Genomic DNA, 22,593 nt, shown 5'->3' on the forward strand with positions numbered 1-22,593 from the left:
TTCAGGCATAATTTAGTAATAGGTTACTCAGTTTACAAATATATCTTAAAGCTAATTCTTAATTATCTGAATAACTAATTTTAACCAACTTATGGTTGGTAAACATAGTAGATATAGTACGTTATTTTATACATATTCTATATGGTCTCAAAAATAATGTGAATTATTCAATGAGTGGAGAGTTATTTACACACCTGATGTCCCAATCTGGTTTATTGCATTGTTTAGAAATTTGAAATCTATGCCCAGCTTTTGTATGTTTTAACTATTAATTTCTCAGAGATATATGTCTATAAAACCATCCTCTACATTTGTTGATTTGTGAATCTACTGATTTCTGTCCATTGTTGCTAAATTTGTCACTCTTTTAGCTAGCAATATCTTTATCTTAATATGCTCTTGTTTCTCTTTGATGTCTCATTCCTTTATCCATGCTGTTGTATTATTCTCTGTGCATCAGTTTCTCCACCGAATGTACTATTTTTCACTAGCTGTTAACAGTAAACAAATTAATATTTATAAAAAGTACTTAGGGTAGTGCTTGGCATGTAATATTATGTAGGTGTTTGGATAAAAATGGCTAGAGGTGGTCATTGAAACCACAAGCATGTTTACAGTCACTTTAGGAGACAGGATAGTTAGAGAAAATAAAAGGATCAATGATCAAATTTGAGGAAATCTGCTTAATGGCCATGTGAGGGATAAAACTTCAAAAGAAACTGAAAATGAGTACATAAAAAAGTAGGAGGGAATCCAAGAAAATACATTACCAATGGTGCCAAGTAGAAGGATTAATGTGCTGCTGAATAACTAAGATCACGTCATCTGGTCCTATCACTACATGGGAAATAGATGGGGAAACAGTGGAAACAGTGTCAGACTTTATTTTGGGGGGCTCCAAAATCACTGCAGATGGTGATTGCAGCCATGAAATTAAAAGACGCTTACTCCTTGGAAGGAAAGTTATGACCAACCTAGATAGCATATTCAAAAGCAGAGACATTACTTTGCCAACAAAGGTCCGTCTAGTCGAGGCTATGGTTTTTACAGTGGTCGTGTATGGATGTGAGACTTGGACTGTGAAGAAAGCTGAGCACCGAAGAATTGATGCTTTTGAACTGTAGTGTTGGAGAAGGCTCTTGAAAGTTCCTTGGACTGCAAGGAGATCCAACCAGTCCATCCTAAAGATCAGTCCTGGGTGTTCTTTGGAAGGACGGATGCTGAAGCTGAAACTCCAATACTTTGACCACCTCATGTGAATAGCTGATTCACTGGAAAAGAGTCTGATGCTGGGAGAGATTGGGGGCAGGAGAAGAAGGGGACGACAGAGGATGAGATGGCTGGATGGCATCACTAACTCAGTGGACATGAGTTTGGGTGAACTCTGGGAGTTGGTGATGGACAGGGAGGCCTGGCGTGCTGGAATTCATGGGGTCACAAAGAGTCGGACACGACTGAGCGACTGAACTGAATAAAGATATAAGTAAATGTGATAAACAGCATCTACTGAAATAGCTGAATGAGTGGTTTAATGAGTACATTTGACACTCTGATGCATTTCCCAGAACTTCTTTGGGAAATGAAAGTTTTATTCTGCTCACATTCCAACTGGGAACGTTGCCAGCAGATATGCTTTAGCTATGCCTCAGCTATGCCTCCTTGAGTAATTGCCTTGGCTAAAGAGATCCTCCTCACCTAAGCTCATGCACCCTTCCCTGGCAAAGCCTGAATCTCACTTGGGAAGGCTTCAAAAGTTCATCTTAATTTTAGAGCTCTATGTGGGATTCTCTAAGGCCTTTGTTAAGACTGGGCATCACAACCTAATTTCTCCCTTTGCCCAACTTTGCTCCCTTTTCTTCCTTTCTAGGCTTCCCTGGTGACTCAATGATAAGGAATCTGCTAGCCAGTGCAGGAGACTTGGGTTTGCAGGTAGGGAAGATCGTCTAGAGAAGGAAATGGGAACCCACTAAAGCATTCCTGCCTGGGAAATCCCATGGACAGAGGAGACAGGTTGGGCTACAGTTCATGGGGTCACAAAGAATCCAACAGGACTTACAGCCAAACAACATGCCTTCCTTCCACAGACACTGATCCCTAATAAAAGTCCCACCCACCAAAGTCTATCTGAAGAGTCTGCCTCCCAGGGAACCCAATCTGTGACAATGAGCTTCATTTATGAGAAGTGCTGATGGATATGAGGAGAAGTTAAGAAACGCAAAAGTTAAGAAATGAGTGGTGAGAAAAATGAAACAAGCCAAGAATGAGTAACTCATTTAAGTAATTTTGCTTTCACAGACAGGAAGTGAAGTCACTCAGTCGTGTCCGACTCTTTGCGACCCCATGGGATGTAGCCTATCAGGCTCCTTCGTCCATGGGATTTTCCTGGCAAGAGTGCTGGAGTGGATTGCCATTTCCTTCTCCAGGGGACCTTCCCAACCCAGGAACTGAACCCAGGTCTCCCGCATTGCGGACAGATGCTTTACCGTTTGAGCCACCAGGGAAGTCTCACAGACAGGAGGAAGATAAAGATCAAAACCAAGATAGTAAAAAGGGCTCAACTCTCTGCCTCCTCTTTAGTATGGGAATATTTGGCTGAAAGATGAATACCACTCTCACACACAGGATTCGATATCGCCAAAATTAATCTTTACCAAAGAGTGAATAGTAGTTTAAAAGTATTACTCTATGATAATCGAGACGTCAAGATCTTTCATCATTTCATTAACGAGTTAGGAGAATGACTAGCATTTCTAAAAGACCAAAATAAACCTTTAACTTAGCTACCATACATCAGTCTCCTAAATTTGAACAGTATGAGCCTGTTTACATCTTTACTGCTGGTAGCTAATAAAACTAGATCTTTTAAACCACTCCTCCCACAACTTCCTCCTAGTCCCAGCTGAAGCCAAAGACTCAACCTGTTTCTCAGATAAGAGACTTAACAACAGTAATCAAGAGACATCTGCCAAGTATTTCTCTGGAGATTCAGGTAAAGATGCCAAAAAGTAACTCAATACAAGAAACGAAACTTTTAGGGAATGAAGAAACTATATGACAGTGTTATTTCCAGCGAGTATTAAGGGGTGGAGGGAGAGCGTAGATTAAGTCTCGAGGCAAACCTTTAAGTAAGAGAATAAAACCCGATAAACCCTCAGGAAGTAGCAATAAAACAGACGCTTGCCACAGGCAGCTGTCTTAAAATTTTCTCACTCCGTAAGCTCATATGACTCCGAAAGAGCCCTCCAATGTCTTTTAAAGCACGGGCGGAAAAGAAAACAGACCAGCGGCAAATACAAAGGGAGGAAATTTGCGATTGCCCCGGAAACATTTTATTTTGCGTAGGCATCTGGAGAATTTTCTTTTGCGATTCGTTCCTTGATCCGGAAGAAGAGATGGCAGACAGCACCTTTGATTGGATCGCAGTATAAGGGCGGGGCGCTAGCGAGCCAGTCATCTTGGTGACCGGATGTGACGATACCGGAAGCTGGCGGGCTGAGCTTTGCCAGCTGGCGGCTTTGGGGGGCGGGGTCGGTCGGGCCCTGCTGGCTCGGTTGTTCACGGCTGACCCGGCACCCATAGGGGCGGTGCCATTAAGGCCACGCCTCCAGCGCTGACTCCGGGCGGCTCTGGAGCGAAGTCCCTGGCGCTGAGTGGGTGGAGACTCGAGACCCTTCTCTGAGAGGCTTGGGACGGAACCGCCCCGTCTCTTCTATTCTTCCGGTTTTTGGTGGCTACGCCGCCTCCCTCCGAAGCCTCAGGATACGCCCTCTAGAGAGCCTGCCATCTCTCTCCTTTCAGCTTCGAACCCCTCTGTGCTCCGGGACAACTCCAGCCCAACATTCTCTCGCTCTCGCTCTCGCTCTCGTTCTCTTCCCTTGGAGGACCTCGGCCCCGACACTGCCCCCTTTCCTGGATGTATTGGCCCCTCCCAACCCTATAAAATGTCCAATAACTCACAGAAGGTCTTCTTGAAACCTACAGAGGAAAAGTCAGGCAACTCCTCGCATTGGTAAGTACCGGTTTCTAATCTCCCTCGACCCGGCGGCCCCTCTCCCGTCTCTTAGCAGGATGTCGAGTCAGCCGTCGTTTCCTGACGTTCTGCAATTCAGACGCCTTTGATCCCTCTGTGTGAACATTCCAGGGAAAGTGCGCGGCAGTTTGGCGTTTAGAGCTCTTAGCGCACGTCCCCCTTCAGAGTCTGACGCAGTCAGCCTCTGCCCTGGCGCCGCAGGACTCCAGCGTCTGAATTTCATAGGCTGACAGAGTAGATCTCCATGGGAGAGGAAAATCAACATGGCCGGCGCGCCTGTATGACCAAAACCTTCTGGAAGATTCTCGCGCACTCGCAGAAAAACATGCAGCGATGAGAGCAAATTAGCAAATGCAGCACAGGTGGCGCTGGATCGTCAGGGAAAATATCTGTAATGTAAGAGTTTGTGGGAAGGAAAGGTGGTGGTGGTGGTTTTTTTTTTTTTTTTTTGGTAATTGATAATATAGAAACTGAAAAGTTGTTTTAGAATAAGGGAATCAATTTTTTTAAATTTGTTCAAATGATAGCTTTATTTGAAGATATTAAAAAATGAAAGAGGAATTATCATGTAAAATCCTTTGGAACAGCATATTTGAAGAAGGTATAATGAGAATGCCATCTCGAATTGGATGTATATGTAGAGGAACTACATTTGTCAGAGGTAGATTCCTGTACTTCTTAGACACTTGTTTGTAAATTTAGGCAATAGAGTATCGCTAACTCATTTTTTTAAAAAACATATTATTCAAGATGAAATAAAACGAACAAAATTGTAAGCATTTTAAGTTAAACTATCCATGGTTTGTGAGTATATAATAAGTGGTGAGAAAAAAGGTTGAGTCCTTGTAGAAGAAAATGTGAAGAAGAAATCATAGAAATGGAGATGTAAAAATCATGGAAGAGCATTTATGTTTGAAGAAAACCAGTATCACTACGTTTAATCCTTGATTTGCTAGTTACTATTTGTGAGGCCGTGACTTGGCTTCCAGTCTGTAAGTAAGAACACCCAGAGGTATTTTAAGGATTAAAAGAATGAATATACTAAAATACTTGGTGCAGTAAAAATAGAAAAGTGTTGTTTAAATGTTAGCTATTATAATTTTAAGGATACGATTTTACTTCTGTAAAAATTTTAGCCCAGGAAGTAGGTAGTTATGAGTAGATATGAAACCTAATTGTGATAAACACTTTAAAAAAGCATGCTTAATAATCTAAAATGAAATGGTCATCAAAAGTGATTAGCTAAAACTGCACTGAAAACTGCCAAGAAAGAGCCATTGTATTTCAGGTCAGAACAAGAGCCAGCTTTTGTGCATGTACGTTTTTTGTTGGTTTATTTTTGGTGGAAGTTGAGAGGAAAGTCAGAGATAGTGCCTTGTATGGATACGCAAAAATGGAACTAGTTTTTAATGGTTGCTGATTTCTTCTATCTTGTTTCAATACCTGTATATTTGATAACGTTTGATTTATCCTAGTTTAATACAATTTGTTTTAGGGTTTCATTCTTTTTAAATACCAGAAATTAGAGTAAGAACCTTACTTTTTGTTTATTGTGTACTTTATTATCCTGTTTCTACTTTTGGCTATATTTTAAAACATTGCAAATTGAATTATGTTTTCTACATTTATCAATTATTTGGAGTTAATTAACTCACTGGTTTATGCGTTATTTTTATCATCTTTGAATGCATTTTTCTTCAAATCCTTGAGGTTTTAAATCACGTATTTGGGACATTTACCAGATGCCTTTCTGAAGCTCTTTGACATTTATTTTGGTTACTGTTTGCATATTTGATTCTGTTGTTTTATAATTAATCTGCAGGACATTCAAAGATACTTTTGTGAATACGTGGATTAATGTCAGCTCTTTAGTTTTTTGGAAGGTTCATGGTCTTACATATCTGATAATATTTTTATTGTAAAAAATCATTTTTTATAAGCTTAAAATGATTATATGATTTTATTTTCTATGGATACTTGGATTTTTCTTGAGTTACCTCTTTCCTGCTGTAAAAGCTTTCAGTAATGTGATACAGAATGTTGATTGCTTTAAAAGTATCTCTAATTCATCAGGGTATAAAATGTAAAACCCAAATTTAATCTTATAGTACAAAGGAGAAATCTGGAAGATACCTGTGATAGTAGGCATTAAGTTTATTTAGATTTGGACTGTATATATAAAGAGCAAAGCTGGAGTCAGAATGGTACAGTTGAGGTACAAAGACCTTGGTAGAGTTGGAAAAGAAGATAGTTGCAGAGACCTAGATTCATGTTCTAGTTCATCACTTAGTATAGTTAAAACATTTGGTTAAAAGCTGTTCACTGAGTGCCTACTGTGTGACAGACTGTACTAAATGGAGAGACTGATTAAAGAATAGGCTATGAACCATGCCCATGAAAAACATTAACATCTAGGGGGAATTATAACATAATACACTTGTTAATAATAATATGTACAGGATGATCCTGTGAGGGCATAGAGAAAGGAAATTGTGGGAAAGGTTTCTGGAGTGGCCGAGTTGGGGAATATTAAGTATTAGCTGTCCAATTAAAAGATGAATGCCTACAGAGGAAATTGATTTTTTTTAAAAACGCAGTATGATGTATTACTAGTAATTGATATTTATTGTTTGAGTCTATACTACAAGCAGGATAACTAGATAGCTCATAAGGATTTGCTAAAGAGATTAGACTTTTCTCCATTGGAGACCCTTCTGAGGATTTTAAGAAAGGAACTGTTACAGTCACGTGTCATTTTAGGTAACTGATGACAGTGTGGATTTGAGGTGCCGAGTCAGACGAATAAAGATTGTATTTCAGTTGTCCTTTCAGAGATTCTGAAAGCCTGTGCTAGAATGTAGAGCAAGGGTTGGATTCGAAGAAATACAGAAGGGCAAATGGGCAGATCTTGTCAGTGAATTGGTATGAAGAAAAGTGAGTCAATTATGATGCCAGTTTTCTGGGCAGATACTGGCAAATTAATTGTGATGAGGAATACACCAAGAAAGCAATCAGTGAGATATTTGAATCTGAAATTCAGGTAGAATCAAAGCTGGAAATTTGAGAGTCAGAGTTCACAAAGAGACTTGTGAGTCATCAGCTTAGAAGAATTATTATAAAAGCCTGTGATAATATATCCCACAATAATAAGAGTTAGGATGCCATGTGATTGGCAGTTGGCTTCTTTCCGCCTTTGACCCTTTGTTCTTAAATAGGGAACTAAATGGGTGTCCTCAGCAGGGGACTTGGTTTGGTTATAAAATGTTCCCTTCTTAGTTTGATGTGCATGTAGTTTTGTACTGTGTGTTATTATCTTTGTTTATGTGATTTGAGTGTGTGTGTGTACAAGAGAGACAGACATACTATACTGGTTAAATGAAATCTATTTCTGATTAATACCTCAGTTTATGCATGAATTTTGAGGACTATATTATATTAAGATTATGCTAAAGTAAATACAAAAGAGTGAATGGGATTGCCCAAGAAAGCATGTCATTCTGAATAAGTTCTTTAATATTACTAAACTTCTATTTTCTCAACTATAAAATGGGAATGGCAGTACCTACCTTGTTGGACTGTTTATTAGGATTAGAGTTAATGACAACTATTTATAACAATATCTGTTATGCATATGATGTCATGTGAAATATATTATCATATATGTTACTACATTATGTACTTGTATATATTATGTGTGTGCATAGTAGAGAATAATACAGAGATTGTCATAATAATCATAGAGAATAAGTTGGAAAAAATCTCTTAGCAGTCGAAAATTTTGTGAAATTATCTACAAAATGTTTATTAACCTACAAAAAAATTTTTAAATTATTTTTGGTTGCACTGGGTCTTTGTTGCTGAGCATGGGCTTTCTCTAGTTGCAGTGATCAGGGGATACTCTTGGTAATGGTGCACAGGCTTCCCATTGTGTTGACTTCTCTTGTTGCTGAGCACAGGCTCTAGGCACATCATTTTCAGTAGTTACACCACAGGGGCTCGTTAGATGTGGCTCACGGGCTCTAGAGTATGGATTCAATAGTGGCACGTGGGCTTTAGCTACCTGTGATGTGGGGAATCTTCCCGGACTAGGGATCAAACCTGCATCCCCTGCATTGTCACAAAGACTCCTATCCACTGTACCATCAGAAAAGTCCTAACCTGCAAAATTTTTATGATTCTGTATCAAATCTGTAAATGCTTCATTCAAAATGAAAAGTCAAAAATGTCAAAAGTTATATAATGTTTATTTAATATCTTTTATTAAAGTTCTCACATTTTCAAAAGATTACCTGATTCATTTACTTTATCTTGGACAGCAATTATAATATTTTAATGGAAGATGATATCTAGCATGTATTGGGAGTTATCAGGATCTCAACCAGTTATAACAAAACTTACAAATAAAGAGAGATTCAAAGAAATTAAGTAAGTTTACCAAAGTCAATTAATAATTGGGAGAGCTAGGATTAGAAACCAGTAATCTTCTAATGCATTTCTCTGTTCTCTTTTAAAGTCTTAAACTATAACTTTCCAATGTAATTTCTCAGTTCAAATCCTAATTGATTTAAAGTAATTAGCATGTTGATTATTCTTTGTTTAAGTGGCCTGACCAGAGCATGGGATGCAAAATCTGGCTCTAGTTTTAGTTCTAACTTGAGCTAGAAGAATATAATCTTTATTATGTTAAATGGAATGTCTCTTCTGTATCTGGAAAAAATGTATAGTGATTGAAGAAGTATGAATTTCATCCTGGTTTATCACTTCTTTCCTTAGCATTCTGCATTTCAGTTTAATCTTTGTAACTCATTCCATTTATTATTAGGAAATCATGGATTTAAAAAAAAATTACAGCTTGTAGGATTCAGTTTAGCTAATATTGTTAACAGTGTGCCAGTTGCTCTATTAGGTATAGAGAACATAGATATGAATAGGTCTCTGGCAGATCATATAAATCTCTACTGATATACTGACATAGAAGAGACTGTATTTTCCATCCGTTTTTTGAGGGGAAGTGAAAAAGAGGGAAAAACTCTGGATTCGGTTTTAAAAGAGTTTGTATAGTATAAATATTTTTTATAAAACGAATGTAAGGGTCATATAATAAAGTATGTGAATGACCTGTTGGAAGCCTGTGTGATTTGCTTAACTACTGTGCTAATTAAAATGTGTTTACGTGTGTGCTAAGTCACTTCAGTGATATCTGACTCTTTGTGACCCTAAGGGCTATAGTTGGCCAGATTTTTCTGTCCATGGGATTCACCAGGCAAAAATACTGGAATGGGTTGCCATTTCCTTCTCCAGGCGGTCTTCCTGACCCAGGGATCAAACCTGCAACTCTTACGTCTTCTGCATTGGCAGGCAGGTTGTTTACCACTAGTGCCATCTGGGAAGCCCTTAAAAGACTACGTGTTAGTTGCTCAGTCATGTCCCACTCTTTGGGACCCCTTGGACTGTAGCCTGCCAGGCTCCTCTATCCATGGAATTCTCCAGGCAAGAATATTGGAGTGGGTTGCCATTTCCTTCTCCAGCGGATTTTCCTGACACAGGGATGAAACCCAGGTCTTCTACATAGCAGGCAGATTCCATAGCATCAGAGCCACCAGGGAGGTCCAAAATGTGTTTTCCACTATGCAAATAATTAATTATAAAAGCATGGATTCTGTTCTGTTGAAACTTCTAAACTGTTAGTCAGATATTACTGACAGATGAAATACATTAACTAAACAATACAGGTATTGAGGCATTTTAAATATTTCAATATGTTTGAAATATTTCAAAGAGTTGTGTTATTTTTTATATAATTTTGTTAGGGCCTTCTGTGCTAGTTATTGGAAGAACAATTACAAAATAAATGATATAGTCTGTGACCATAAGGAGTTTCAGCCTTACTGAGGAAGACAATAGTTTACTCATTTTTAAAAATTATCTAATAGATTAAAGACAATACAGAAGGCGTTATATAACTCCCAGCATTAATGGCAACAACAAGAGTGCTTTAGGGATTCCAAGTTGGGAGAAATTAATGTGAGTTTGAGTGTCTAGGAGATATTTCATAGAGAAAATGGATTGGTCCTCAATTTATAACTTTTAAATTGTTAGATAAGAAAAAAAAAACTTTAATAGAGTAAATATTGTACATGGGACAATCCAGAATAGTAAAGACCTTTATGATAAGACCAGAGATTTTATGTTGAGATGTTATAGGAGATTTGTTGGGACTAGGTTGTAGATGATTTTAACATTAAACTGAATTGGCAGTCATGAATTATTGAAACTTTGAGCAAGAAGGTAACAGGATGAAAACAGTGATTTAGTCTGCCAGAGATACATGATAATAATGGCTTCAGTCAAGCAATCTAGTTTAAAAGTCAAAGCCAAAAAATATAGGAATGAGATAATGAGGACAGGACACAAGGTGATACAGGTCTGATCTAGGAAGTAGAAGTAGCGAAGATGAAGAGAGAGAATATGACAAAGATATGTTAGAAAAAGGGGAAAAATATGGACTTGGTGATCCATTCAGTATGTTTATTGTATGTTTATCCTTTGTGGGTATCTAGGTATCTATACAAGGTATTCTTAGTGAATTAAAGGTGAATAAGGAGAGTGGTAAAGATAGAGCTGACTAGGTATTTTAAGACCTAAGTGACTTGGAAAATAGTATGCTGACACATGACTGGATGATAAGAAAGTATTAGTTTTCAATACAGAGTAATTTTAACTTTAATGGTTTTAAAAATGAAAATATTTGGTCAGACAGTACAGATATGGAATTGAGATAAATATTAAGGAATAGGAATAAATAGAGATAAATAATAGAGTCATTATTGCAAAGGAGATAATACAAGATAATAGATGAAGCTTTGAACTGTTACCTTGATGCAGTCTTTATGGAAGAATGCCTTTAAAAAGTTTTTTTTTTTTTTTAATTGAAGTATGGTTGATTTACAAAGGAATGTCTTGAAAGAAAAATAGTCAAGAACTGTACTTTCAGGAGTAGTCATAATTGGATGCTTGAAATGCAGAAAATTAATACAAAATAGAACAGTAAGAAAGACAAAAGAAATACTGTACACAATGGAAACGGTGTTAGGAAGAAGTTCCAGATAGGGAGATAATTAGCTACCAATGTTAGCTTCAGCAGAGAGCATCTAGGAAATGAAGACAGAGAGTAAGCCAGATTTAAATGTGAGGGCATACTTGATAATCTTTGAAAATAAGGTGTAGTAGAATATGGGGGAAAAAAATAGATTGCAGAAGACAGTGAGCTTCAAGTCAACTTTCTAGCGTATCAGCAACAGAAAGTTGGTAGATGGTTTTAACTGTGGTTCATTAACAAATGTACCAACTTCCTGTCACTGAATGTAAGCACCCACATCCTAATCATCTCTCTAATCCAAATGACTTCAGCATCTATATGAGTAATCTCTTTTGTCACCTGGTCTTTCAGTTCATAGATCTTTTTCTTCAATGTTTTCTCCATTCTATCATCATCAATCCACTTCTGTAGTTGTTATCAGATGAAATTGCTGCATTTACAAAATTCTTGGTTTTAGGCATCCTGCTTTCCAAACACCAGTTCCTGTGTTTTAGCTTAGTTGTTTTAAGTACTCCCACGCTGACTTTATCTGGCCCTTCAGTCCATTCCCTTTATTTTCTCCCTATGAAAGTGAAAAAGTGAAAATGTTAGTTGCTCAGTGACGTCCGACTCTTTGCAACATCATGGACTGCTGCCTGCCAGGCTCCTCTGTCTGGGGAGTTCTCCAGGCAAGAATACTGGAGTGGGTATCCATTGCCTTCTCTAGGTCTTCTCATCTAGGGATCAAACCCGGCTTTCTTGCATTGTAGGCAGATTCTTGACTGTCTGAGCCACCAGGGAAGCACCTTTCTCCCTAGATGTTAGCCTTTTATCTTCTCATTTTCATCCCATCCTGAAGAGATTCTACATTTCATTATTTGAAAAAAATTTTCAATACCCTAAAATCATTTGCTCCTCTCTGATTTTTGTTACACCCTTCTGAAGCCACTGCAACCTTGGATGAACTTAGTGATAACACTTTCTTTTTGGCTATACCTGGTAAAACAAGGAGACTAACCAGTACAGTTGCTATCACTGTAAATTAGTGATCGTTACCTATCTTTCTGGGCCATTTACAGTGTCTGATGATGCTGCTATTTTCTAAAGTCAGCTTATTCTTGCTGAAAGACTGTTTTTGCATCTTTTTTTTTTTTTCCCTAGCTAAGTTTTTCTCATATTGTATTTGTGTGTGTGTGTGTTTTTTTTTTTTAACTTTGCAATATTATATAGGTTTTGCCATACATCAACATGAATCTGCCACGGGTGTACATGTGTTCCCCATCCTGCAACCCCCTCATACCTCCCTCCCCATACCATCCCTCTAGGTCATCCCAGTGCACCATCCCCAAGCATCTAGTATCATGCATCGAACCTGGACTGGCGATTCGTTTCACATGATATTATGCATGTTTCAATGCCATTCTCCCAAATCATCCCACCCCTCACCCTCTCCCACAGAGTCCAAAAGACTGTTCTATACATCTGTGTCTCTTTTGCTGTGTTGCACACAGGGTTATCGGTACCATCTTTCTAAATTCCACATATATGCGTTAGTATACTGTATTGGTGTTTTTCTTTCTTTCTTTTCTTCACTTTGTATAATAGGTTCCAGTTTCATCCACCTCATTAGAACTGATTCAAATGTATTCTTTTTAATGGCTGAGTAATACTCCATTGTGTATATGTACCACAGCTTTCTTATTCATTCGTCTGCTGATGGACATCTAGGTTGCTTCCGTGACCTGCTGCTGCTAAGTCACTTCAGTCGTGTCTGACTCTGTGCGACCCCATAGATGGCAGCCCGCCAGGCTTCTCTGTCCCTGGGATTCTTCAGGCAAGAATATTGGAGTGGGTTGCCATTTCCTCCTCCAATGCATGAAAGTGAAAAGTGAAAGTGAAGTCTCTCAGTCATGTCAGACTCTTCGCAACCCCATGGACTGTAGCCTACCAGGCTCCTCCGTCCGTGGTATTTTCCAGGCAAGAACTCTGTGCGACCCCATAGATGGCAGCCCACCAGGCTCCGCCATCCCTGGTATTCTCCAGGCAAGAACGCTGGGGTGGGTTGCCGTCTCCTTCTCCAGTGCATGAAAGTGAAAAGTGAGACTGACAGTGAAGTTGCGACCCCATGGACTGCAGCCCACCCGGCTCGTCTGTCAATGGGATTTTCCAGGCAAGAGTACTGGAGTGGGGTGCCATTGTAGTTTCATTCTTTTACAAGTGGTTGACCAGTTTTCCCAGCACCACTTGTTAAAAAGATTCTTTTCTCCGTTGTATATTCTTGCCGCCTTTGTCAAAGATCAGGTGTCCATAGGTGTGTGGATTTATCTCTGGGCTATCTATTTTGTTCCATTGATCTATATTTCTGTCTTTGTGCCAGTACCATACTGTCTTGATGACTGTGGCTTTGTAGTAGAGCCTAAAGTCAGGTAGGTTGATCCCTCCAGTTCCATTCTTCTTTCTCAAGATTGCTTTGGCTATTTGAGATTTTTTGTGTTTTTGATTTCTTTAAATCTCTCCCTATTTTTGCTCTTCTTAATAAATGATGTTACTTCCTTATTTCACAGTGAAAATAAAAGTCACTAGATCAGAATTACCTCAACCTTGTAATGCCAAAGCTTTAAACTTACCTCCAAATGTACCTATCCTCTTTTCCAATGAAAAAAGACACTTCCCCAGGTCTCTTTAAGGTTTAGTCTCTTCACCTGACTTGTGGTCTCAATTTCCTACCTCCTTTTCAAACTTTACATTATTAATTATCCCTCTTTCTCCTTTATTTCCAGTCTCTTCCTTTTGGTGACTCACATGAATACTCATGCTCAAATTCAGAGATCCTCAGCTTCCGGATCTAATGCCTGATGGTCTGAGGTGGAGCTGATGTAATAACTGATGTAATAATAATAGAAATAAAATGCATGATAAATGTAATGTGATTGAATCATCCTGAAATCATCCCCCTACCCTGGTTCATGGAAAAGTTGTCTTCCATGAAATTAGTACCTGGTGCCAAAAAGAATGGGGACTGCTGCTCTAGTTTACCTAACATTAAAAAAAAAAAAAAATTCTCCTCTTTGACCTCATTTAGTTTCCAGCTACTTGCCAGTTTTTCTCTTTACCTTTACATCCAAAGTTCATAAAAGTGTTATCTATCCTTGCTGTTTTCATATTCTTTCTTCATATTCACTCCTACCAACTTCTTTCCACACAAAACTGCCCTTTAATGCCATCAGTGATCCTTATGCCAGTAGTTTCTGTATACATTTGTAATCTGCCTTTGATTTGGTCTCTCAGAAACTTTCAGTGGAATTACCCAGTTTTCTTGAAACTCTTTCTTCCTTTGTCTTCAATTTCCTCAGAATCTCTTGGTTTCCTTTTTACCACTCAGAGAAAGTGGGAAGTTGAAACATTTTAAGTAGGGAAGGGCCAGCCAGCTTTAAGAGTGCTAAGTAATTTGAAGAGAAGACAATAGACTGAAGAAAAGATTGGTTGTTAAGCTACTATAACAGACCAAGCCAGAGAGACTGGAGTGGAAATAATTGATTTGGAAACAGTTGACTAGATCAAGAGAAATTTAGGAAATAATATCAATAGGATTTTGAGATAGATTGGATACATATGGTTAGAAAGCTGGAATTACTTAGATTTAGGCATCTAAGATAGTTGGGATACCATTTACTGAAGGAAGAACACTGGAAAAGACTGTTTAGTTTTAGGTGCATTTGCGATTGTGAATGGAAACGTCAAGAGGGAAGTTGGACATACAAATCTGACTCAAAAGAGCTAAGATACAAATATTTGAATTGTTGATATATAAACGGTAATTTAAGTCATGTATATAAAATAAATCATGTGGGGCAAAGCTTATTGAGTAGGAAGAGTTCACTTTAAACTTTGTTGAATTCCAACATTTTAAGGCTGATTCAAGGATGGAGTTGGCAAAGAAAACTCAGGAACCACTACAAAGATAGAAGAATATGGTATCTAGGAAGCCTTAGGAAGAAAATGTTTTAAGAAAGGAGTAAGCATGTTTGTTGTCATACAAATAGATCATTATCTCAATGATATTTGCCTATTTACATATTCATGAACTCAACAGTTTAAGTTCTTTTAGGGATTGTGGGTTGAACTACATTGGAAGCTAGCAAACATTTTCTATAAAGGGCTAGATAGTAAATACTTAGGCTATATAGGCCATATAATCTCTGCTGCAACTACTGAACTCTTGTTGTAGCATGAGAACAGCCATGTACAGTACATAAAAAGTAGGGGTGATGGTACTAATAAAACTATTTATGGATCAGTTCAGTTGAGTTTCTCAGTCATGTCTGACTCTTCGCAACCCCATGAACCGCAGCACACCAGGCCTCCCTGTCCATCAGTGACTTTGAAATTCATAATTTTTACATATCACAAAATATTTGTGATTTAAAAAAAAATTTTTTTTAAAGCATTCTTAGTTTGTGTACTGCATAGAATTTTTTACTTTGATTTGTATTAATACCTGAGGCTTAAAAAACACCTTTAGGTAGTAAAACATACCTTTACACTACTGAGAATTCTAATTATTATTTCATTATTTTTCATTCTTAATTTTTTTTCATCTGATCTTAGTCATATAAGGCCGTGTTAACTGTGTAGGACATGGACTCTGTACCCATATTGCGAGAATTTAGCATGAGAGACAGTACATAAACTGGTGAAAAAAAAGTTAAGATATGGTAAAAACTTGTGATATATATATTCCATGAAAAACATTAATAGATGTAATGTTATTAATTATGAAGGAGGAGCAAGGGTAGTTAAAAGTGGCCAGAGGATGTATCTTCTGGGAAATATCATTTATGTTGAGACTTTAAGTTACATGGGTGGATGAAGAATAACTAATTAATAACTAATAGCATGTGTGATGACCCTGATTCCCATACTAAGGGTTTAGTATTCCAAGAGCTGAAGGTTGGTTTTAGGTATATAGCTTTAGTTGTCTGCATCTAACTAATCTACAGATAATTGATTATATAATCTGATACTGGTATGTATTTATTTTTTCTTTAAAATCAGACAACCTGTGCTAAGTAATAGCTAATAACTATCAGGATCAAAATAGGCTGTTAAAAAGAAATACTGACTTCCAGTGTATTTGATAGTTTACAGGGAATGATGTCGTTCATATTCCATATTCTTTGAAAGCCATTCAGCTGAAATGATGTTGCTATTAAAATATGGATTGACAGTTGAACCTAATATGAGTAATTGCCATACCAAGAGCTATTTAGTACTAAATGTCAAACATACTGAAATCAAAGAAGAATCTGCTTCCTACATGAGTAACTCAGTTTAGTCTCCAGACATGTGATGCATGAAGGTGGTGTCTTAAGAGATGTGTTGAGCAAAATAATAGCTGACAGTAGAACTTGTCATTATCAGTCGGAAGAATACAGAACAGATTAGCTAGGGAAAGAAAAGACAAAGGGAAATAGAATGACATAAATGGAGGTAAAATGAGAATCATGGTCAGTAATAGTAAAGAAGAAGGACTAGAAGAAAGAATTTAAGGAAAAGAAGAAGGGAGAATATGTGGTTTAAGAGGAGCATATTCTAGTAGATGAAATTTTATACAAGATAAAACCTTAGAAAAGTCTACTTTTAGTTTTAGGAATAAATGCTAGTATCTCATATGCATTGCCTAATCATATGAGAAGATCTAAATCAAAGCTCGCCATATCTTTGATTATCTCTTCTACTTCAAAATCTTTCCTTTGCAGTATTTCACTTTGAAAACTCAAAGTGTCAAATTACATACTTATATTTTATAAATTTTTACTTTAAAAAAATAATATTTACAAATACTTGTTTTTAAATAAAATGTATATACCATGTAGTATGTTGTATTTATTTACTCAATCTTTTTTTAAGTGTTTCAGGCTGCATGTACCAAGTAGTTCAGACGATTGGCTCGGATGGAAAAAACCTTCTGCAATTACTTCCAATTCCTAATTCCTCTGGAAATCTTATGCCACTAGTTCAATCTTCAGTCATGTCTGATGCTTTGAAAGGGAATACAGGAAGTCCAGTTCAAGTTACTTTTCAGACTCAGATTTCCAGCTCTTCCACAAGTGCATCAGTTCAATTGCCCATTTTTCAGCCAGCCAGTTCTTCAAACTATTTTCTTACAAGAACAGTAGATACAGCAGAAAAAGTTAGAGTTACTTCTGTGGGAACTGAAACTTTTACTTCATCAGTTTCTAAAGTTCAGAGTCATGGTGTGAAAATTGATGGACTCACCATGCAAACATTTGCTGTTTCTCCCTCTTCAACACAAAATGATTCATCTTACATTTTAGTAAATACCCAGAGTCTCCCAATGACTGTGAAGTCTCCGGTTTTGCCTTCTGGGCATCATTTACAGATTCCAGCCCATGCTGAAGTGAAATCTGTACCAGCGTCATCATTGCCTCCTTCAGTTCAGCAAAAGATACTTGCAACTGCCACCACAAGTACCTCAGGAACAGTTGAGCCCTCCCAAATACCTACTGTTATTTATGTATCTCCTGTAAATACAGTGAAAAATGTAGTTACCAAGAACTTTCAAAACATTTACCCAAAACCTGTTACAGAAATAGCAAAGCCAATGATACTAAACACCACACAGATTCCAATGAATGTTGCTAAAGAGACACAGTTAAAAGGTGGTCAGCATTCTCAAGCTGCTCCAGTGAAATGGATTTTTCAAGAAAATCTACAGCCTTGCACTCCATCTATTGTTCCTGTTAAATCTTCAAATAATGTGGCTTCAAAGATTTTAAAAACTTTTGTAGATAGAAAAAATTTGGGAGATAATGCTGTAAATATGCCACCATTGAGTACCATCAGTCCTAGTGGGACACAATCCAAAAGTATGGCTATTAAAGATAATGCTCTGGTTATGTTTAATGGGAAAGTCTATCTCTTGGCTAAAAAGGGGACAGATGTTTTGCCATCAGTAATTGACAAACAGAATTCAGTTTCTTCTGATATTCCACCAAGAAAAGATGCATCACAGATAGTGAGTTCAAGTCCAGTCACAGAAATATCCAGAGAGGTTGTAAATATTGTTTTGGCTAAAAATAAATCTTCCCAGATGGAGACAAAATCAGTTTCAAATACTCAGCTTGCTTCCATGGCCAATTTAAGGGCAGAGAAGAATAAGAAAGTGGAGAAACCATCTCTTTCTGCCCCAAACCCACATAGTATGAACCAATCTATTAACTACTTAAAGCAGAGTAAGACTTTATTTTCAAAGCCAGTCTTACCAGATGGATTTAGTACAGGACAAAATGCCCCCAGGAAAGGAAATATCATCCAGAGCATAGAGAAAATAAGTTCCTCTGTTGATGCAACAACTGTTACTTCACAACAGTGTGTTTTCAGAGACCAAGAACCAAAGGTAATTTTCCCATGTCAGGGTGTTCTTTTTATCTTATGTATATAGAAAAATTTTCTGTCTTGATTCTTAAAGTTAGTTATCTATGATACCTTTTTCCCTCCTCTCCCATCCTCCTTTTCATCATATACATACCATACACACGTGAATGCTTAAGCCAAAGCTTTCATTTGAGGGAAATGTTTGAGAAGTGTAGTGAAGCCCAAACAGTATTTTTCTCTCGAATCATTTGGCATGCCAAATCTTCAAAGCAAAATTAAACAAACAAATCACAGAGCAACAAGATTCAGAAGAGTTGGAGAAGGATAATGTGAATTCAGAGCTTCGTAAAATTATGTGTGTAAATATGTATATGCATGCTTTTATTTGTACACATAAGTACATGTACATATATTTAAGAGCTTACTTTTAGTATATGAAGAGATTAATGTTACACATAGAGGAGAGCTGAGATTTGTTTGTTTTGTGGTAGGGAGCTATCTGGCAGTTTTTTAGGTAGATGGTGGAAGTGGTAGGGCTTGACTAATTAACACCTTTCATTCATATGTGGAAAAAATTTATCAACATCTTGATTGGTTTTTTTTTAATATACAAGTTTCCTTTTCCTTTTTCTAGCCCTTCTTTCTCATTCAGTTACCCAACATATCCACGTAATTATTTCAGTTCTACTTAAGATATGTGTATGTGTGACCTCTAAATATTTGTACTTAGAGGTCTACTTAATAATCTCAGTATTTTCCCCTTTTGTACAGAATTCACTGAACTCCAGGGATATAAGGAGGTAAATTCTGATTAAGTACGATTGATTAAAGGTATAAGGGTTTTTCAAAAAATGATAATTTCCAACATAATGTCATATAGATTATTTTCAACTTGTTATTAGTCTGTATTCTCATTTCATTTGTTTGAGAATTGACTACCTGTTACTTTCCTAGTACAAGAAAGTAAAATTGTAGGGGAGCATTTTGGTTTTGCCCAGTAAAGTTCAGCTTTTCAAGTGTGGGTGGTAATGTAAGAGTAATACAATCCAACCATTTAGGACTTTAAAGCATGGCATTTTAAGTAAGATGAGGTAATTACTTAGTTCCTAGTGTGATTAAATAGCTTAAGTAATTGGCAGTATTGTTTGTGTGTTTTCTTTTCGTATTTCCAGATCCAGAATGAGATGGCATCAACATTAGAAAAAGTTACTCAAGAAAGAAATGGCAAGAACAGTTCTCAACGAAGAAGCAATAAGGCGTCATATCTGAAGAGTGATGCTGAACTTAAAAAGATATTTGGTATCACTAAAGATTTGAGAGTGTGCCTTACTCGGATTGCTCAGCAGTTGGGCTCTGGAGAAGGTTTTGATTCCTTTAGCCCTTTGGTGAAGAGTGAAACTTACAAAGAGGCAGAGTTTATAGTGAAGGAGGAAGGGAGAAAACAGGTAATAGATTTTAAAGTATCCTTTGTAAGTACTCCAAAGATACATGAATATATTAATTTTCTTGATTTTTATTTTTTAGTCTTATGCATTAATATGAATGATCTTACAAATATTGTCTATATGTATTATACCAAAACATATAAGAAAATAAGATATGCACAGGTAAAAAGATATCCCCAGTTAATTAAAATGTGGTTTAGGGAATTCCTGGCAGTCCAGTTGTTGGGACTGCCATTCACACTGTCGAGGGCCCAATCCCTACTCAGGGAACTAAGATCCCTCAAGCTGCATAGTGTGGCCAAAAAAATTTAAAAAGGAAAATAAATGACAGAAATGTAGGGAAAATATAAGCATGTAGATATTCACTACAGTATTGCTTTTAATATAAGCCTTAAGAGAAATCTATACAATAATGATGAACCAAAAAATCCCTGTAATTTTGTCTACTGTCATTCTACTTATAAATGCTTCCTTATTTTTTAATATTCTGAACTTCAGATCAGAAACCAGTCAACCTTTCCCAGTGATAATCTTTCATACATGCCTACTGTGCAGATGAAAAAAAAAATGTTAAATTCTGTTTCTTAGGCTCTTCACAAATGATTGTTAGGCTTTTGTAGTAGATCAATATAGCTTCTAATAGTTGACTTAAGCAGGAAAATAGGCAATTTATTCTCAGTGAGTATCATTGGGACATTGCCATTCACTTTGATACCATACAGTGACAAACATTACTTTCTCCCTGTAGTTGTTCTCAGTAGTTTTGTTGAGTTGAATTTAATGGCTAAATATTCATAATTGGACATATTTTTAAATTCAAGAGCACAATATATATTCAGCAATAATATTTTTCTTTTGATGTCTTACTCAAAATTGCAGCAGGGTATTGATAAGAAAAGAAAAGCAAAAACCACTAAGAAGATGGATCACCCAAAGAAGAGAAGAACCAATAGTGTTAATAACACAACTATAAATGGAGGAACTAATGTCACCAGTTCCCAGCTCATTAGCAGTATTTTACCAACTTCAGATGTGTCAGACCATAACATCCTCACAAACTGCAACAAAACCAGAGAAGAAAAGAGAACTGAGGTAGAGCACTGTACTCATGGAAACCAAGCAAAAGGCACGTTGAGCTCAAGTACAGCTTTTGAACAAAGCCATTCCTTTAATAAAAGTTATACTGAAGATATTTTCCCAATGACACCACCAGAGTTAGAAGAAACCATTAGAGATGAAAAGATAAGAAGACTTAAGCAAGTGCTGAGAGAGAAAGAAGCTGCTCTTGAAGAAATGCGTAAGAAGATGCATCAAAAATAATAAAATGGCTGTTCTTAAAGGCATCAGTGAAATAGCTGTGTTTTTTCATATACTTTTGCGTTAAGTTAGTTATAGGACATTCTGAAAGTGTTTTTGAATGTAAAAGTTGTCTTTTCATCAGCTGATTGTAAAATTTTATGTAAGAAATACAGAAAAGGTTAACTCACATTTGACTTTTATGAATAACTCATAGGATATCTGAATCTTTGTCTATAGATACCTTTTTTTGGAAGGAAAAATTTTCTATTTTTCTATTACTTCAACTAGAATTCCCTAAGTTTGAATATTTGTTATTGTTTGTATGTTTAGCTAAATTGCTCAGATGTTATTCCAACAATAGTTACTTATTGTATACTTTTAAAATTATATAATCCAAGATAGGAAATCAGCTCAAAACTTAGCTTTACCGATGGGCTTGTATCTTTATATGTCTCTTTACCCATAAAATGACGATACCTTCTACTCACTGTTGTTGTAAGTTTTTCTTAAATTTCATGAAAGAAAATTATTATAGCAGCATTATTAAAAAATTCCAACATTTTTCAAGAGTGAGGGATGTTTGTTTTGTAACTTTTACAAAGTAATTTCACAGGATACAAAATGGGTTTTAGAATTCAGGCTATATAATTTATTGTTTGCTTAAAGTAGTATGTTATCTCTAGGCAAATGCTTCCCTTTTTTGAAATATGTAAATATGACTAAGATTGTGTGAAAAGTAAATCTGAACATGGCCACATTTAATACTTTTTAAAATTGTAAAGTGTAGTTTTTCTTAATAGAGCCAGACATTTTAATCTCTGGTTATCTTTGATTTGGAGAGTTTGAGAGTGGCATAGAGATAGGGATTACAGGGAAGGAGGAAAAGGTTATTTTTAAGAAATGATAAAATTCTGGAAGTAAGGTCAAATAAAACCTGGACATTGGCAACAAAATAGAAAGTCAGAAAATACTGAGAGGGAATAAAACAAATGCAAACTGAGTGTCAACTAGATTCTCTGCCCCCTTTTTTTTGGTAACAACTTTATTAAGATAGTTTGCATATTGTAAGTTTCACCCTTTTGAAGTGTACAGTTGTTATTCACAGAGTTGTATAACCTTCAACATGATCTAATTTTAGATCATTTTCATTACCACCTAGAAAACGTCATACTCATCAGCCATCACTCCCCAGACCCTTCTTTCCCCATCCCTTGGCAACCCACCAATACACTTTCTGTCTCTATAAGTTTGCATAGTTTAGACAGTCATATGCATGGAATGAACCATTCAGTATATATTCCTTTGTGACTGATTTCTTTGAGTTAGTTTAATATTTTCAAGGT

The 22,593-nt window shown here is 36.7% G+C and overlaps 1 protein-coding gene across 2 annotated transcripts; it reads left to right on the forward strand.

Annotated features, from left to right (window-relative positions):
- The first annotated feature begins 3,786 nt into the window (after positions 1 to 3,786).
- LRIF1 (ligand dependent nuclear receptor interacting factor 1) lies at positions 3,787 to 21,893 on the forward strand. Of its 2 annotated transcripts, XM_068965506.1 has the most exons (4): positions 3,787 to 4,009; positions 17,019 to 18,528; positions 19,679 to 19,951; positions 20,831 to 21,893. In XM_068965506.1, exons 1-4 carry the CDS (start codon positions 3,942 to 3,944, stop codon positions 21,269 to 21,271), a joined length of 2,292 nt encoding a protein of 763 aa, XP_068821607.1. In that variant the 5' UTR covers positions 3,787 to 3,941; the 3' UTR covers positions 21,272 to 21,893. The 2 variants fall into 2 exon arrangements, with proteins under 2 accessions (XP_068821607.1, XP_068821608.1); XM_068965507.1 differs by lacking the exon at positions 17,019 to 18,528 and having other exon boundaries at positions 3,931 to 4,009.
- The last annotated feature ends 700 nt before the right edge of the window (positions 21,894 to 22,593 follow it).

Source organism: Capricornis sumatraensis, chromosome 2 (genome assembly GCF_032405125.1).
Source record: "Capricornis sumatraensis isolate serow.1 chromosome 2, serow.2, whole genome shotgun sequence".
In the NCBI taxonomy this organism is placed as follows: domain Eukaryota; kingdom Metazoa; phylum Chordata; class Mammalia; order Artiodactyla; family Bovidae; genus Capricornis; species Capricornis sumatraensis.

Bases quoted from the DNA above. Each gene is read 5' to 3' on its own strand.
- LRIF1 (XM_068965506.1), top strand. From the start codon at position 3,942: ATGTCCAATAACTCACAGAAGGTCTTCTTGAAACCTACAGAGGAAAAG. The intron at 18,529-19,678 runs GTAATTTTCCCA...TCGTATTTCCAG, and splicing joins TCAGAGACCAAGAACCAAAG to ATCCAGAATGAGATGGCATC. The intron at 19,952-20,830 runs GTAATAGATTTT...TCAAAATTGCAG, and splicing joins AGGAGGAAGGGAGAAAACAG to CAGGGTATTGATAAGAAAAG.